General features: G+C 34.0%; 1 protein-coding gene across 2 annotated transcripts; it reads right to left on the bottom strand.

The window, feature by feature from the left end:
• Nucleotides 1-1,469: 1,469 nt before the first annotated feature.
• Nucleotides 1,470-16,614, bottom strand: LOC107840948 (zinc protease PQQL-like). Of its 2 annotated transcripts, XM_016684903.2 has the most exons (21): nucleotides 16,252-16,614; nucleotides 10,380-10,626; nucleotides 10,181-10,306; nucleotides 9,444-9,581; nucleotides 8,965-9,099; nucleotides 8,605-8,862; nucleotides 8,402-8,539; nucleotides 8,173-8,242; nucleotides 7,803-8,016; nucleotides 7,187-7,292; nucleotides 6,340-6,573; nucleotides 4,649-4,813; nucleotides 4,417-4,566; nucleotides 4,247-4,338; nucleotides 3,709-3,790; nucleotides 3,511-3,594; nucleotides 3,315-3,431; nucleotides 3,129-3,239; nucleotides 2,861-2,941; nucleotides 2,120-2,314; nucleotides 1,470-1,824 (listed from the first exon to the last, which is right to left on the bottom strand). In XM_016684903.2, the coding sequence occupies exons 1-21, from the start codon at nucleotides 16,461-16,463 to the stop codon at nucleotides 1,747-1,749; spliced, it is 3,033 nt and encodes a 1,010-aa protein (XP_016540389.2). In that variant the 5' UTR covers nucleotides 16,464-16,614; the 3' UTR covers nucleotides 1,470-1,746. The 2 variants fall into 2 exon arrangements, with proteins under 2 accessions (XP_016540389.2, XP_047252548.1); XM_047396592.1 differs by lacking the exons at nucleotides 1,470-1,824; nucleotides 2,120-2,314; nucleotides 2,861-2,941 and having other exon boundaries at nucleotides 3,521-3,594; nucleotides 16,252-16,577.
• Nucleotides 16,615-18,821: the final 2,207 nt, after the last annotated feature.

The following is an 18,821-nucleotide window of genomic DNA, read 5'->3' on the forward strand; positions in this document are numbered from 1 at the left end:
TTCGACTTTTCCAGGACCTCCAATAGCATAGTTAAGGCGAAAAGTGAGGAGTGAACGTTAACCCTATCATCAATCCTTCGTACAATATCAATGGGAAAAGCCCACTCTAGTCACTTAATTTCTTTGGTTTAATATGCCTAGCTTCAAGTGTAAACCAACTTGATACTTCTAATGTTTATGAATCATAAACTTTGGTGTGACAGAACCAAAGAGGTAGTAATTAGCACAATACTTGCCAAATATACTTACTTAGATGCAAGTCAAGAATCACAAGTTGATTCATCCTAGCATAGTTGGATTCACTTTTAGGGTCGTTTGGTAGTGTGTATTGTAAAATACAATGCATGCATTAGTTAATGTGTACTGCTAGTACCTTATTTGGTACGACTTTTTGCCTATGTATAACTAATGCAAGTATTAGTTATATACTCCATTGTGTGTTGAAATGTGTATTAATAATACACTCTATTTCCTATGTATTAGTAATACAAAGACTTTAAACACATGCATTAACTTATTAAATGATCTTAATACCCCTCAGTTTTACTCTCAAAATATTTCACCATTTCTTTTCTCGTCATTTTAATTTGCAATAGTGAATCTTTTCAAAACATTTCACAATTTCTTTTCCCACCATTTGAATTTACAACAATGGATGGTTGATTTAAATAACTATAACATATTTTATTTTTGTGTTAATCCATCGGCATAACATTTTTGCGCAAAGATGAAGGCCTTGCAATTAATCCTAAACCTCTATATATATAATAGTTCAACAATACTAATTATTTTTGAAATAACAAAAGAACTTTGTTGCAAAAAAGTGTACAAAATTAAAGAAAGTTATTTTTGTAAACGAAATTTTCTTTTATAGAAATTATGTAAGATGTATTATTTCTTATACATCAAACCAAACAATGTATAAGAAATAATACATGCATAACTAATACAAGCATAAATAATAAAAACATTACTAATACAGTATATTTTGCATTGTTCTTATACATTCTACCAAAAATAAAATTCAGAACCAAAATAAGCCACCTATTTAAAAAGTTATCAAAAAGTTGATGAAAAAAGAAATACGTGCAAAAGTTACCACCTATTTCTTACGTTGAAGGGATGATTATCTGAAAATTTGATTTGACAACTCACTGACTTTATTTTATCTAATTTTTCGTGTAAAACGTAAGAAAATATAAGTTTTTATTTCTTTATCTGACAAAACATAAGAAATTCTTACGTTTTAATAAAAATCAATTCCGTTAATTGACCGTTAACAAAAAAGTGAAAAATGTAATAAATTATTACGTTTAACCTATTTTGATAACTTTTTAAATAGATGGCCTATTTTGATCACTTTTTTTTTTACTTCTATGACTTATTTTGATTCCGAGTTCTGAATAATAGCACGTTCACTCGAGGAGGAAAAAAGAACCTCATACTTTCTCAATTATAAGATGGGGATATAACTCAAGAAGAGACATTGTTTAAAGACTAACTTTGGGTCATACATTAGTACAAGCAAAATGGATCATCCAACTTCCTAAGTAAATTAATCCTGGCAAAACCTAATGTTCTTCATAACAGTCACCGATAATAATGGTGCATCGATCTATGGTACAAGAAGGCCAAAGCTGAGTATGAACAGATCTTTTGGCAAAAAATTGAAGGAAAATCTTTCATGCATTCCATTTGACGGTACTGCTGCTTCCGCCAAGTCTTTTTTCTCAGCAAAGTTCTCTACTACGATCTCAGTGTACTTCGGGAGTATTTCCATAAACTGAGGGATAAAACTGTTACACCAGCAATTCCAGCCAAAATCTGAAATAGTGGGCAAGACATCAAAAAAAAAAAGAAAAACAATGTATAAAAAAGCAGAAACACGAAGAATGATTTCGAAGGTTGAAGGTTATGGTTTTATGGATGTATAAATTACAGCCTAGGAAAGAAAGCAATAGCACCATTTTGATAATTCCATATTCATGCATGTATATCAATTTCAGAGCTCCAAGACATGGAACTAAGTTGCACGTAAGGAAAACGCAAAGAGGGAAGACATTACAAAGATAAACGGACATCGGGATCATGATGCTGTAAGAGGAAATATGAGACTAACCTTTGCATCTCTTGAGTAACTCTTGGATACAGATTCCATCATTAACTTCAACCTTTTTATACGAGATGCCTGAGGCATCAAAATTACTACGGTATACTGCTTTTTACAAGGGAACGGCAGAATTCTTTGCAAGGCTTGTTGGGCAGTTAATGGCATTAAGATGTTTCTCACTTTGGAACGTGAAGCATCTTGGACCTGCATAAGAGAATTAAACAAATTACACAAGACACCATTCTCTGTACATAATTGACACTACATAATCCACTGTGGCAGCAAAATGGGGAGTTTCAAATGAAGAACTATACAGAAATTCCAAAGGGTCCACTGCGGCAGCGAAAGGGAGCTTTTACCAAAAAAAAAAAGAGTAAAGCATTTACATCTTAAAATTTCCAAACTTCTTAAATTTGACTACCCATGTTCTCTCTTCCCCCTATGACGGTAGTAGGAAAAACTCAAAGAGCCAAATTTGAGAGTTTTCATAAACATGTCAGGCCAAATCCTTTAGATACAGATGACATATAGTAAACCAATAGGATGAAAATTTTGAGGAAACCCCAATTTACAACTGTTTGTTCATATTCAACACTGTAAATATACAATCTCAAAATGAAAACAGTCATTATTTCAGATAGGCATTAATGACAAATAATGGGATAAGCTCAACACGCACAAGGAACAAGAAGGACCAGACATAGCAGATCGCATTTAAGGAATTGTACGAGCACAGAACTGAAAACAAACCTCAAAAGAATTGCCAACATCACCAGAATAGATCCGTGACTGGTAACTTCGCAATATTCTATCAAGCCAATAGTAATTCTCCTGAAAGAAAAAAAGCAATCAGCAGCGGATCAAATGGATATTCAAACTCTAAAATTTAGACATCAGAAATTTGGAACTTTAGTACTATGTATTAGATCTGTCACACTTCATTATCCATCTTCTCACAATATTTGCAATCAAATGAAACTTTTAATCCTCTGTGGACAATGATTCTGGTAAAATTCACCTGTAACCCATTTTCATGTGCTCTTTGCTCGATTTCTAGCACGGCCATAATATCGTCATTTGAAGGTCCTTCCATTTGAAGATGTAATATTTCCTCCAAAGCAAGATCAACCTTATCAACAATTTGTGATGTCAAGATTTGCTAACCATTCTTTTGCTACATGCGGGTAAAGAAATGCAAACATACCAACGTCGATGAGATGTCTGGATCACAGGAGAAATTTATACTAATATCTCCACGGATATTGCCAACTCTGGAAGGTTTGTTGCCGCCAAGAAAGACAGAAACTCCAGCAGAATAAATCTAAGGCACAAAAAAATTCAAGAATAACAAGTTATCGAAATGCATTGCAGAATATCACACAGATTACACACGAACACACCTGTCCATACTTGAAGCGGAGAACCTGTACTATCTTTGTTTCCAGAAGCTTGCTCAGAAATCCAACAAAATGAACGTCTTCCATCTGTAAATAAGACGAGATAGTGTATATTTCAATGTACCCCTAGACAAGAAAAGCTTAAGAATGTGAACATAGATCTTATATTAGGTATCTAATTCAAAAGTCAAAACCACATACCATGTTTTCATTCTTTAACTCGACAGGAAAGCATAACTGCACTGAGCATTGTGCTTCCACCATTGGGCTTCGAACAACTTCTCTACAATCACATGCAACACATTATATGGGGATGAAATTTTGCACAGAAAGCACATCGGAGAACTTCAATAGTTTATCACATAGAAGAAAATAAACAGCAACAATGGGAGCACTAGGCCCCTAATCAAGTTGGATCTTTTCTTTCAAATTTGTTTCCCTTCATCAAAATAAAGAAAACAAAACAAAGAAGTACAAACGATATACGTGTTTGTGTCTGAATATAATTTGTTAGTTTCAGAAGAACAATATAATAGAAAAATCATATCATTAGGACTCCCTCACCAAGCACCCAACTCAAAAACCATAAGGCATCAGGGGAAAAAGAAAAATGAAGAAGGTCAAGGTGCAAAAGAAAAATCTTTGAAGCTAAGGTATCCTGTAATCAATCAGCTTCATTAACTGAAAGAGAATAGCTTAACTACATTATTAATTGGAGAGAAAATAACACGGAAACCACCTAGTTATCGTCGTAGGGAACTGAAAAGGCAAGCCTTTGAGGTCATCACGACTGAAATGTAGAACTGGTTCAGTGGGCTTTGGAATTCCACCCTGCATAGTGAAGAATAAACTAATGATAAATGCTGAACAATGCTAGGGACCAACACCATTAGAAATTGTAGTACCTACCAAGTACTGTAACATCAATGGACATGCTATAGAAGGGTCAATATTCCCAACAATCACCACTGTAAAAGTTGAGGGATCCTTGAAGCAACTATTGAAATATTCGCAAGCTTTATATGGGTTGACTTTTCGAAGGTCACTAAATTTGATTGGCTGCAAGAAAACAATCTACTATGTAAGTCATGAATAAACTCGTCACTACATAGTTGACAATGCAGATTGAAAGTCATATTACCCTGAAGAAGTAGGAGTTCCCATAATTGAGCTCCCTCACTCTATTCGCAAATGCAGTGTAAGGATCTCTCTCTTGAGCACGTATGGCTTCTTCGGCCATTTGCATCACTATTTTTACATCTTCTTCCCCAGGCTCAACAGTTGTTGTGAAAAGTTGATATACAAGCTGAGAAGTTGCAGAATGCAAGAATTGAATGCCACATGCAAGTAGGACAAAAAAAATTAAGGTTAAAGAACAAGACAGCCACTTAAAATTTTCTTAATTAAAGTGATGTTTTCTTGGATAATCGTGGTGCCAGCTTGCTTGCAACTCGACTAATTTCACGAGGTACCAGCAATCTCCCACCAACACAGGTACCGAGTAACTCTGCTCACCAAGATTAAAGTAATGTTCTTTTATCACTACTATTATGTTGATAAATAATACTCCCTCTATTCCATAATAAGTGAATTGCTGAGATAATGCACACGTATTTAGAAAAGAAAATTAAAACATATATTAGACATTACTTTCCATTTTTGCCCTTTTTAATTATTGTCAAACTATTCTTTAAACTCCAAAGTATTGATCATGATAACTACTCTCAAGAAAATAATTCAAAACAATAAGTTAATAAGAGCAATTAAGTTTTTTGAACTCATCGTATAAAAAATCCAATGAAGGGTAAAAGTGGAAGAAAATCCCAACATTACTCTTGAAGATTGAACAATTAAGTTAATTTGAACATTGAAAAATGCCTCAACAATTCACTTATTATGGAATAGAGGGAATATTTTCTGAATAATCTTGCCACTATTATCTAGAAAATATATTTTTCAATAGATAGGAAAGAACTTTCCATAAGATCAATTAAAGAAACTGGTTTTCAACTAAAATTTTACAAAAGAGAAAACATTTGACACAACTACACCTTGAGATCCCGACTATTGCCATTCAAAGCTACTCATCAATAGCTGAGCGCCTTTACTTTGCAAATTTTAGAGGACCACAATTCTGATAAGTGTCTCTCTAAAAAAATTCTGACAGGAAATAAAATATCAGGGGCAGACAAGCAGATACGACATGCCATTGCTGCTTGAAATTTCATTAACAGCACTCACTTGAAACAAAGTTATAAAATAAAACACGTGTTCACTCTGAAAAGATAGTTGGAGTGCGATCAATTGTCATGTGATAATTTCTTTTAGATACATTCTATAAGCTTGTGTTTTTGGAGGTTTACAATAACTTTAGCTTTACGGACATCCACGCTTGTAATTCTATTTGTATATTCGATATCTAATATTTAGGTCCCGCGCTCTTTATAGAGATACCCCACATGGTTCCTTGTAATATTGTTGGTACTTAATGGACATGTATGGAATACCAATCAAGAAGACTTTCTAACTACTCTTTGAATAGAAATCTCATGTCATCTTCAAAGGATCCCAAGGAATCATTATGGATCTTAAAACTCCTGCTCAATACTTACTAGGTCCAACCAACTCATCCGAATTTGGCAGTTTTCTCCTTGAGACAACTGATACGGAGGATCTATCATTTAGAGCATGCTTTTTGTTTTCTTATGTGCTATACATGAATTCAGACAGACACATACATGTATAGAGAGAGAGAGAGAGAGAGAGAGAGAGAGAGAGAGAGAGAGAAGATAACAAAATAGATGGATGTGCACTTCTGGAAAATGGTCTAACCTGCAATGCAGTTTCTAAGTCTGAAGGTGAACAATCACCAGAAAAAGTTCTCATATATGCTCCAAGTTTTGTACCAACTTCAGCTCTTTTTCCAGCAAGCATATCCATGAGTACTGATGGTCTATAACCAAATATACCAATTTCTCCAGCAATGGTTGACCCCATTGAACATGAAAAGTATTCATTCTCAGGGAGTTCAGACAAACCCCCATATGAGAACCCTGTGAATAAAACCTATTTAAACAAGATGTTAATAGGAATAACAAGTACCACATCAACTCGGACTCAAAAAACAATGTGTTTCCAGAGTTATTATTTCAAGAGGTATCTTTTTTTTTAAAAAAAAAAAAAAGGATGTTAATAGGAATAACAAGTACCACATCAACTTCGACTCAAAAAAAATGTGTTCCCAGGGTTACTAATTGAAGAGGTATCTTTTTTTTAAAAAAAAAAATGAAACTCTTTAATGAGCAGCAAAAGCTAGATTTCACAACTCATGGATATCTTGGGATGGAGAGATTGGCTTGGTAAAGAAGGCAGAAGCGTTGTCCTAGAAACTAAAAAGAAATCAAAACTTAATTAATTTGCAATGGCACGTCATTACTCTTAGGCAGCCAAAACAGTGTTGCATAGGTTTCATGAGCATCCATAAGGCTTTTTTACCAAACTACTATCTTCAAAGACAAGAATGACTACTTGTAACATTCATTCACTAGCCTATGACAGCATCCCAACGGAAGGTTGATAAGAAAACGTTATCACTGAAGAGAAATAAGATATGGAAACCTCTGCATAAAAATTTCATAGAAAGTCTCCAGCTTAACCTCAGTGCCTAGGAAAATATTACCTGGTCATCAAGGAAGTCAGTACACTTATAGCAAACTCGCATTCCATTCGATAAAATCAACTCAGTGGCTCCAATATTGGAATATTCAAGCTGCTGTATTATATGCCTGAAACAACAAACTAGGATCAGTTTCAACATATATCAGTGAGCTAAAAATAACCAACAGAAGTCAAATTGTACCTGAATAACACCAGACCAAAATGTAGCCACGGCCAAATGCCTTACTAAATTATATAAGCATACTATGCAAACATCATGTCACAACTAATTGATTATGTTTAACTATCCTGGATTTCATCCCTATTTTGGAAAAAGAAATGACAGGTTCTCCGAAATAGGCATGCATATTTGTTTAAATAACAAAGTAACAAATCGCAACACAGAAAAAATTATCAAGTACATCTGCTAAGAATGATGCATTGCCTTGCAGATCACATTACAGGTGTCCAAGCAAAATACAAAAGCATAAACACCGATGAACTGCATTTTAAAATTCTATGACATGGTAGCCTACATAAAAACAATATATTGAGTTGCGAGACTTTGTCCATTACATATGCAATACTAGTATTAGGTAAAATAAGAGATTGTCAAAGTTAAATGTGATATAAGTTACCCCGGATCTGGTTTTACACAGACAATCTCTTCTGGGATATTTTCATCATCCCAAGGAGGAAGGTTTTTTTCTCTTTCAAGAGAATTAATCTTCATTACAGCAGCTTTCAAATCATCCACTGCAGCAGATGCTCGGGGCTCAATTGTTTTTACAACGCAGCTAGTCGAAGTCTGAAACTTCTCAGAGTATTTGGAAACCTCAGATGCTGATATGTCTATTCAATCAGAAAAGATTAAGCAATATTAACATCCTCTCCATCAGGTGAAATGAGAACAAAATTCTTTCTCATTCTCTCTTCCCTCCTAAAAACAATGCTGTTTCAGAAATATATAAGAACTCGTACACAAAAGGGAAATACGAGCACACTCACGGGGTAGTAGAGTTTTCTGAAGCTGTGCCTCATACTCAATCCCAACAACAGGTTCATTCCGGAGAAAATGCTATAAAGAGAAAACAAGATCACTTGAGACTCATACATTGTGGAATAGGTGTATATGATTCAGCTTTTTACTAAGTTTTATATACACTTGATATTCACCAACTAAAAAGGTCTGCAGCAAAGCGACTAGAGAGAAAAAAAGGGAAGTAATTAGAAGCACCTGCAAAAATTCATCACGTAAGCTGGTTGATTGCATTTGATCTCGCTCCAAATATGCAGATTCAATCTCTGACATCAGCAGAGCCCGAACAACAGATATTTCACGTTCAGAAAAGCCATGAATTCTTACTCTAGCTACCTGGAACCAAAGTATCAGAAACAACTTGAAAGCACAAAATAATTCATAAGGATTTGGAAGCACACCTCTGTTAACATTGATTCTAAGGCCTCAACAGTACCCTTGTCCTTACAGGATGATGTCATTATATAGGCCTTAACTGGACGAACAAGGATATCTGCTGCAGCCGAGCAAGAATAAAAAGGAGGATCTTTGTTACGAGATATTTTAAAAAATCTCTGGTTTAAAGCATGAAAAAACATGGATTCAGTGAGCAATTCCCGGTAATCTTTCACTGTCTTGAGCTCTTCCACGGGCATTTTGCAGCTGATCATCACCGCTGACTGTTACAACTCGTTTCAAAAGAAACGTGTTAGAAAAAACCCAGAACAGCAAAAAGGCACAATGGATCTACTGTGATTAATGAAAGATCTGCAGGTACTAACCCCAGCTGCCTCAGATTCCACCAAGCATGAAAATCGTGGCTCATCATGTGATGGAACCGAATAGTATGGTATAAGAGGAGGATCAACTGCTGAGATCTTCTGTCCAAAGTGTGCTTTTATCAACTCAACAACACTCTGCCAAAGAGAAAGGGAAGTGATTAATATAGTTGATAATGTCTAATTGCAAAATTTTATGTAAAGATAAGATCTAAGTTAACTCCATCTCAGTTATGAGTTAATCGACTAAAGTATTGGCCAGCGGTTTAGGATTAGATAGCAAGTATTATTTATCCCCTTTGAATATGTCAGAAACCGAGAAAAGATTTTAAATTGTTTATAATGTCAAGAAACTTAGAAATATACCAAATATATATGTATATATCACCAATAATTTCAACACTAATTACATGATCGATATTGCCATTGATGGAAATAAATCAGATAACTGGGACAGACAGAAAAGGTAACAGTCTACGAACCTGCGTATCGGGAAAGTCCCCAACAGCAATAACGGCCATATTCTGCAAATGATACCACTTCTTGTAAAATTGCTTTACTATCTGAGGAGAAACTGTTCGGATCACCTTTTCCAGTCCAATAGGCAGCCGCTCAGCATACTAATAGAGAAGGAGATGAGGATGAGAGCAGTCAGTTGAGGAAATAAATTCAACAACATAGTTTAAAATCAGCAACGGAAGTCAAGAAATTAGCTCTTTCAATTAGTTTAGGTATATTCATGAGTACGTCAACTCATACACAATGCTTGCCCCAAAATCAAATAAAAATAAACATAGAAAGCTCATAGCATTGTTTTCTTATTAAAAATAATAGTAATAAAAAAAGAAAAAAAGAAAACAACTCATAGCTTTATATGGAAGACCATTTCCATCTTGTTAAAGAGTAATATAACTTGCCATCTTTTTTGTTTTGACAACCGTTGTGTCCAAGACAACTTGCATGCACCTTGACTAATTCCCCGGGATATATGTCATCTCACACCAGTAACAAAAACTCACCTAGTGTTTTGTCTCAACTGATGGTTTTCAACCCATTATATGACCACTAGGCCACACCCATGGTTGCTAACTAGCCATCTTATTGCGCTTTATGTTTCTCTCTAGTAAGTAGAGTGAATTCAAAGAAAAAATCACTGTTTTTGGGTGGAGAAAAGGACAAGTGGAACCAATAATAAGTCAAGAAGAGCTAGAAGTGTTACCTTTGAACCTTCCATCATGAGAACCCAGTGTGCATCCTGCATCCTTCCATTGGCATTCCTGGTTCCTCTATACTCTTCCATTACTGCTCCTCTTTCCTTTTCCAAGTCATCCGGTGACACTCTGACCTATAAATAGCAAACTCAAATAAGAAAACTTGATATGATCAAAATGATACCATGAGAAAGGAACTAAATGCACCTCTGAACTGAACTCAGCCAACACCGAGATCGCCTGAGACAATAATTCAGGTTTGTCTACAGGGACAAATAGCTCATAAACAGTTTCATCGGCAGACGTCACTGCATTCTGGCAAGCACCAAATTCTGCGCCGATACTCTCTAGAAACTTGACAATATCGTGATTTGTGTACTTCTCTGTGGCACTAAAAGCAAGATGCTCAACTATGTGAGCAACTCCACGTTCTTCCTCTTCTTCTAAAACTGAGCTGTGATGGATTAATACATTGAACTTAATTAGCATGTGAACTATCTCTTATCAAAAGAATTAGCACGTCAGTTATCATAAAGAAGAAAGCGCTGCTTTAATAGGCGATAATGAAGCAAAATTGATGTCAAACGACTGCCCGAAAGAAAATCAAACTGGCCAAGCAAATACTCAAGGGCATGGAGGCTCACACTTAACAGGCAAGTTTACTTACCAAAAATAAAAGTAAACTCTTAAAGTTCAAGTCTTTTGATAGCTCAGTAACTTCCATTGCATTCCTAACTTTCCTTCCACACATTCTCTCGACACATACATAATCATGCTTGTGATTTCCCTTGCATCGTGTACCACAAAAATTATTTTTCCTTCAAAACGTTATAATAGCATGTATTATTCACAATTATGGAATTCTATTTCAATATTCCGGTCTCTTTATCAATTAAGTCAAAAAAATATTTGCAACACCGGCCAATAACAAGCCTTCCCCTTTTATTCACTAGCAAGGAAAGTAATTCTAGGAGTATTGTTCAGTTTCTACATTTTAGCTCTGCACCCAAAGAATTTTCTTGCCAATATAAGTTCTGTTGCTTTTCTTTGATTAAAATACCGAACCTAATTCAGATATCAGATGATGTGCATACTTTTTCTTTTTCACTCTCTCTTTCTTTTTTGGGGGGGCGCGTGAGGGGGGAAAATCAGTTATCAGTCCATCAAATACTTTAAATGAGCGAAAGAGGGCAGATTTCTTCAACTAGTAACTAATATAGAAAGGAAAGGAACTTGTGCTAGTAGTTAAGGAAGAGTAAAAGACAACAACAAAGAACTTCATCTAGATGTACTCAGTTAAACTGACTTATTATGTTCCTTCAAAGTTTAGATATGATTTGTTTCTCATCAGTGATGAACGTGATTTCTTTACTCTGATGTATTAAACGTGACCCTAACTCCTGATGAGACATAATTGAAGGACAGAGAACAAATCTAAACAAGTCATTGCAATCTAGGTGTATCCTAGTCATAGAGCATATTGCAAAGTAAAACTTCAAAAATTAACAACACATAAGTTAAATTCCAAATATTTGAACGTGATAACGCTATATTCTGACCTAACTTTCAGCCGAGTCTATGCTCGCACATTGCTGTCAGGAATATGAAGAAGCCCACTGCCCAATGGTGACTTCAAGTGCAGTATATGGACGCACCAGATTGAGTTAATATTTCAAGGTTACGAAAAGAATTGGAAGTAAAAAGTGGGAAGGAAATTTGAGCCAATGTTGACTATGCAACTCCTCTGTTATACTATGTTGAGTTTTGCTCTATGCAGAATGATTTGCGGGTGATTAACACCCAAAAGGTCTTGTTTCTTTTGGGCCAGAGTGATACAAAATGATTGAGCAACAATCAAGAAAGTCGCAAAGGATTTAGAGTTTCTTTTTTAACCATTATCTGGAGCTAATTTACCATATGCTATTATGCATTAATTGCATTACCCCCTTACTCATAAAATAAATATGTTGAAAGTTCATTCTCATTTTAGCCCCAAAGAAATAAGTTCAAAGCAATAAAGGCAGTTGATTTTATGATCTGCTGAAATAGCAAACATGTAATAAGCCTTAAATTTTGTACACCGACTGCACACCTGAAACTCTATTACGTTACTAGATTCGTAATCTAGAAAAAAAAGGTTAACCAAGTTAATTTAGACAAATCGAGAAGAAGAAAAAGCTACCATGCAACTTGAAAATATCTTTTTCTTTTGTCCAGTTGGATTCTAAAACCATTAATTCTATTAGGTGATGCACTTTATCTTTGCACGTGTCCCGTCCTTTCAGCTAGATCAATAAAGAACCCTGCTTCACCTTAATTGCTAGTATTTAAACAAGTAAAACCTCTATCTTGATATGAATGAATAGCATTTCTCTTTTGCATATCCATGGAGTTTTGAAAAATCCAAACATCTCAGAGATGGATAGACAAGTAGGAACTTCTCGTAGTAAAAATAATTTATAAAGTCGCACCAAGGGTGTGGCCTAGTAGTTAATGAAGTGAGTTGAGAACCATGAGTCTCCAAGGTTCAAATCCCAGTATATCCCACAATTGTATAAACAAACTAAGAACCTGCTTGGATGGGCCTATAGCTTTTGTCTTATTTGGTCTTTTTGGCTTAAACAGAAGCACTTCAAAGCACTTTTTATTTTACCAAAACACTCAAAAGTGTTTAAATGCTATTTTGACTTGAAAGCCCTTATAATAAGTCAATCCAAACAGGCTCTAAGTAACCGCATAAAAGATATTTGAGAACCATGAGTCTCCAAGGTTCAAATCCCAGTATATCCCACAATTGTATAAACAAACTAAGAACCTGCTTGGATGGGCCTATAGCTTTTGTCTTATTTTGGTCTTTTTGGCTTAAACAGAAGCACTTCAAAGCACTTTTTATTTTACCAAAACACTCAAAAGTGTTTAAATGCTATTTTGACTTGAAAGCCCTTATAATAAGTCAATCCAAACAGGCTCTAAGTAACCGCATAAAAGATATATTTAAAAGAAATTAGGGCATACCCAGCTAACAGCAAGAGCAAGTGCAAATGCAGCTCTCATTTAATGTTTAGAATTGGATTACACATAGTAAGTTAAACCACTTCTCGAAGGAAAAATAATTTTCAATGTCAGTTTACATAACTTAATCCAATCTAATATTGTTAATAAGGGTTAACACTTCCAGTATGTCGCAGCATTTGTGGACGGAGTTACTTAGCATCTATTGTTGGAGGAAAGTATCTCGTGGAATTAGTAGAGTTGCATGAAAACTAGTTCAAACACCTGGGGTTAGCATTGCTTGACAATTGCTCAATTTTCATGCCGCTACTCAAGGGCACGTGAATCCGTGATCTCACCGTAAAATTAGTTATTTTATGTATATATTTTTTAAAATTTGCATAATATTATCTGTTGGCAAAATTGCCACAAAAGGGTAAATGGTGCACTTGGTTGAATGTTGAATTAGCTCAACCCCCACATTCCACATTGAGTAACACAACCATACAAATACAGTAAAACTTGCACAGCACTCAATCAAAACAAACCAGTCTAAAGCCAAATCACAGTAAATGAACAGTGTATCCCACAATTATAGAAACAAACTAAGTACATAAATATCACCATCATTCAAATATGGAAAAAGAGAACAATTGATAATTGAGCTATATTTTGACAAATAGTCTTAATGATTCATGTAGAAAACTCACACACTCAGGTATGAAACTCGAAAATTGAGATATTATTCACTCACAAAATAACAACATAATTACAACCATCATTCACATAGAAATATCAAACAATTGATAATTGAGGTAAATTTTGATAAATAGTCCCATAAATTCAAGTAAAAAACTCGCACACTCAGGTATGAAACTCGAAAAACTAAATTACTTATAATCGATAAAAATTCAGGAAGAAAACTCGCACACTCATGTATGAAACTCGAAAAACTGAGATACTTGTAACCAATAATAATACAGGTAGATAACTTGCACACTCAGGTATGAAACTCGAAAAACTGAGTTACTTGCCAGCTTTAACAGATAGTGCAAGTGCAGCTCTCATTTTAGGTTTACAATTAGATCGAACATCGTAAGTTGAGCCATTTCTCAAATATTTACAATGTCTAACTATCACTTTGTTCCGTTTTTCGACCTGATCACTCAAACAGAAAAAGGTAACAATTGATCATTGAGGTGTCAGTTGTTCCCTTTTCCTACCCGAAACCTCACCACTGACTTCAAAGAGAAGAAGAGAACAGTTGATGGTTGAAAATTGAGATGTATTTTGATAAATAGTCGATCGCAGTTAAACTCTCTGGTATGAAACGCAAGAAACTGGGATCGCTCACAGACTAACAACATAAATATCACTATCATTCTGATAGGATTAGTAAACTCACACACCTAATCAGGTATGAAACTCGAAAATACTAGGATGCTCTTCACTCACAAACTCACTACATACATATCACCATCATTAAAATTGAAAACTCAAAAAATTGATAATTGAGGTATATTTTGATAAAAAAATCGATGATAATTCAATAGAAAACTCACACATTCATGTATGAAACTCGAAAAAATGGGATCACTCACAGACTAACAACATTAATATCACTATTATTCAGATAGAAAAAGAGAATGTAATAACTCGTGTAGTAAACTCACACACCTTATCAAGTATGAAACTCGAAAAACTAGGATACTTTTCACTCACAAACTCACTACATACATATCACCATCATTCAGAGTATATTTTGACAAGGAGTCAATGATAATTCAGGTAGAAAACTCACATACTCGTGTATGAGACTCGAAAAGCGAGTATACTGTATGTGCATTTTTTGACTCTTCACTAACAAAACAAATATCACCATCATTCACATAGAAAACTCAAACAACCCGATAATCGAGCTGTATTTTGATAAATAGTCGATAATAATTCACGTAGAAAACTCACACACACTCAAGTATAAAACTCGGAAAACTCGAAACAAAATGTATACTCTTCACTCGCAAATTAAACACATAACTGTTCGTATTTTAAAAAGGTATGGAACTCGAAAAACTGAAATACTCTTCGCTTAAAACTAACTACATACATATCACCTTCATTCACATAGAAACTCAAAACAACGAATAATCGAGCTGTATTTTGATAAATAGTCGATAATAATTACTCGAAAAAACTGAAATACTCTTCACTTACAAACTAATTACATACATATCATTATCATTCACATAGAAAACTCAAACAATCCAATAATCGATATTTTGATAAATAGTCGATAATAATCACGTATGAAACTCCAAAAAACTGGCATACTCTTCACTTACAAACTAATTACATACATATCACCCCATCATTTACATAGAAAACTCAAACAGCCCGATAATCGAGTTGTATGTTGATAAATAGACAATAATAATTCACGTAGAAAACTCAAAAAACTCGAAAAAATGGATACTCTTCACTCAAAAATTAACCACATAATTACTCGCATTTTAAAAAGGTATGAAACTCGAAAAAACTAAAATACTCTTCACTTACAAACTAATTACATACACGTCACCATCATTCACATAGAAAACTCAAAACAATCTGATAATCAAGCTGTATTTTGATAAATAGTCTATAATAATTCATGTAGAAAACTCACACGCACTTAGGTATGAAACTCGAAAAACGAGAATACTTTATGTGCATTTTTTACTCTTCACTAACAACATAAATATCACCATCATTCACATAGAAAACTCAAATAACCCGATAATCAAGCTGTATTTTGATAAATAGTCTATAATAATTCACGCAGAAAACCCACACACTCATGAAATTCGAAAAAACAGAATACTTTATGTGCATTTTTTACTCTTCACTAGCAACATAAATATCACCATCATTCCCCGATAATCGAGGTGTATTTCCATAAATCATCGAATAATAATTCACGTAGAAAACTCACACACACACTCGGAAAACTCAAAAAAAAAAAAAAAAGTGTATTCTTCACTCGCAAATTAACCACATAATTATTCGTATTTTTAAAAAGGTATGAAACTCGAAAAAAAGGGATACTTACCCAACTTTAACAGCAAGTGCAAGTGCAGCTCTCATTTTAGGTTTGCAATTGGATCGAACATAGTAAGTTAATCCATTTTCTAGCTTCCCGTATTCAACTCCTTGTGGCGTTTCCGATAAAACTTCATCCAAATTCTCATTTACAAGCTTTAACGAACGGAATCTGTGCTTTTTCGGTAGTATTTGTGATGATTCCGCCGGCAATAAATCCATTTTCCGGTGCCGCCTCCGGTGGCCTATTGAAATTTCAGTTTTTGGTGAACTGTTTTGGGTATTTATATTTTGGTTTTTGGGGAAAGTTATAGTAAGATGGGATTTACTGTAATATGATGCGACATGTCTAAAAGTGGAAAAATCATAAATAACAGACCTAACTTCAAATATTATGTGCATTTTGATTATGCTACTATTATTTTATTACTCCCTCTGTTTTAAAAAAATATGGTGTTAAATTAAAAATATGTTAAATGTATCAAAATATTCAGTAATCTCGTGATCTTAAGCATGTCATGTAGAAAGTTAAAATTAAAAAATTATTAAAAAAGAAAAAGAATCCTTTTTTAAAACAGACTAAAAAGAAAAATAGTTAATTTTTTTTTAAATGGAGGGAGTATTGTTTTTGCTTTTTTGTTTTAGATTTTACATTGTCTTATCGTTAGTTATTGTATTTTTCGTTGTTTTTTTTTGTATCTGAATTTATTATTTTTATTAAGTTAAATATAGATAATTTGCGTACACTCTATCCTTCTCAAGCCTCACTATAGAATTTATAGAATTTCACTGAATATGTTACGATTTTTTTAACGATTTAAATAGTTTATCAAATCAACATTATTATTATGGAAACTAAATTTGTTCCACATTTTTATAAGTAGCTTAAGATGAATGTGGTTTGTAGTTAGTATTTATTGACGTGAATTTGGTGGTGGATGAATTAATATGATGTATAGAAGACGACGTGTTATGATATATGTTATTTTCAGATAATGTAGTATGGATTGATGATATTTGCGATTAGTGACGGAGTGAGGATATTCACTAAGAGGGTTCATAAGTAAACATATGAATTAATCAAAGGGGATAAACATCTAATATATATACATAAAATATAATTTTTATCATGTATATATATAGCATAATTTTTCGCCGAACTCCCTCGGTAAAGGGTAGATCCGCCACTGTTTGTGACGAGGTTAATGCTAGGCTGGATATTTGTAGATAGATCGTGAAGTATAAAGAATTCAGATTAAGCAAAATTGAATTTGTAAAACTTGGTGCGTAAGTTTGGTGTTGTAATGCAAGAAGTTGGCGTGGAAGTGAGTCTTGATTCACGAATTTTCCCAACAGAAGATGTTTTCAAATATACCGGCTCTATTATTTAAAGAAATAGAGAGGTGACATGATGTAACACACCTTATAGGTGTAAAGTGGGTAAAATGGAGGCTCGACTCCAAAGTCCTTGTTATGATAATGTACCACAAGAACTTAAATATAAGTTTTGTAAAATGTACCACAAAAAAGCTAAAATATGACTATGTTATATGAGACAAAGTGTTAACTAGTGACCGATTTTCATGTTATAGAGACAACGGTAGTGGGAGATGAGGATTCTAAGGTGGACATGCAAATATATTAGGAAAGACAAGTTTAGGAATGAAGATATTGTGACAAGGTAGAGGTGGTTTCTGTGGTAGACAAAATGAGAGAAGCGCGACTAAAATAGTTAGGGCATGCTTAAGATGGTAGATGTAAATGTCCAAGTAAGGAAGTGTGAGAGGTTGACGATAGTGAGTTTCAGTAGAGATAGAAATCGATTGAAGAAGCATCTGGAGAGAAGTGATTAGTCACGACATAGCACATTTCCGATTTACTATGAACATGATCATGGATGAGAACTTGTGGTGATCACGGATTCGGTTGGTGAGTTCTTTTTCTGTGCATGCTCTAGAATGCTTTCCCTTTGATGCACATGTTACATGAGCCGAATCTTTCGCAAATACAACATCAACCTCAATGTTGTACACTTCAACTTTCTCCAAACATTACTTTATGAGATTTTCATAAGGATAGTTTCGCTAATTGCTAAACATAGAAATATTTTTCTAAAAAAACTCGCGATACAATATATCAATTAGATATATTTTTGAAAAAAAACAACGAACAGTTTGAAGGTTTAATTACAAAAAATTCTGTCATTTTCCATATTTACTGAAATTTTAATTTTAGATATGTCGAGATACATGCAACGAAGATATATTTTTCCTCTATAAAGATACATAATTAGCTCCCAATACATATATATATATTTTGATTTTGGCTTTGTCGAAAAAACATAATTAGCTCCCGATACATACAACGAAGGTACATACTTAGTTGAAATTTCTGTAATTACTTTATAAGAGTGAAAATTTGTGTATATGCTCTGTTAAGGTGTATGTTTATGTTATTTTTCCATAAATAAAAAAAAATAAAAAAAATAGGATGCTTGGATATTGATTTGGTTTTCCAATTGGATCACATGTTTCGGGTCATCTTTTTTTGGACTCTCTTCCTAAGGCCCAATTCATCTTT

The sequence above is a fragment of the Capsicum annuum genome, chromosome 9 (assembly GCF_002878395.1).
Source record: "Capsicum annuum cultivar UCD-10X-F1 chromosome 9, UCD10Xv1.1, whole genome shotgun sequence".
Classification (NCBI taxonomy): Eukaryota; Viridiplantae; Streptophyta; class Magnoliopsida; order Solanales; family Solanaceae; genus Capsicum; species Capsicum annuum.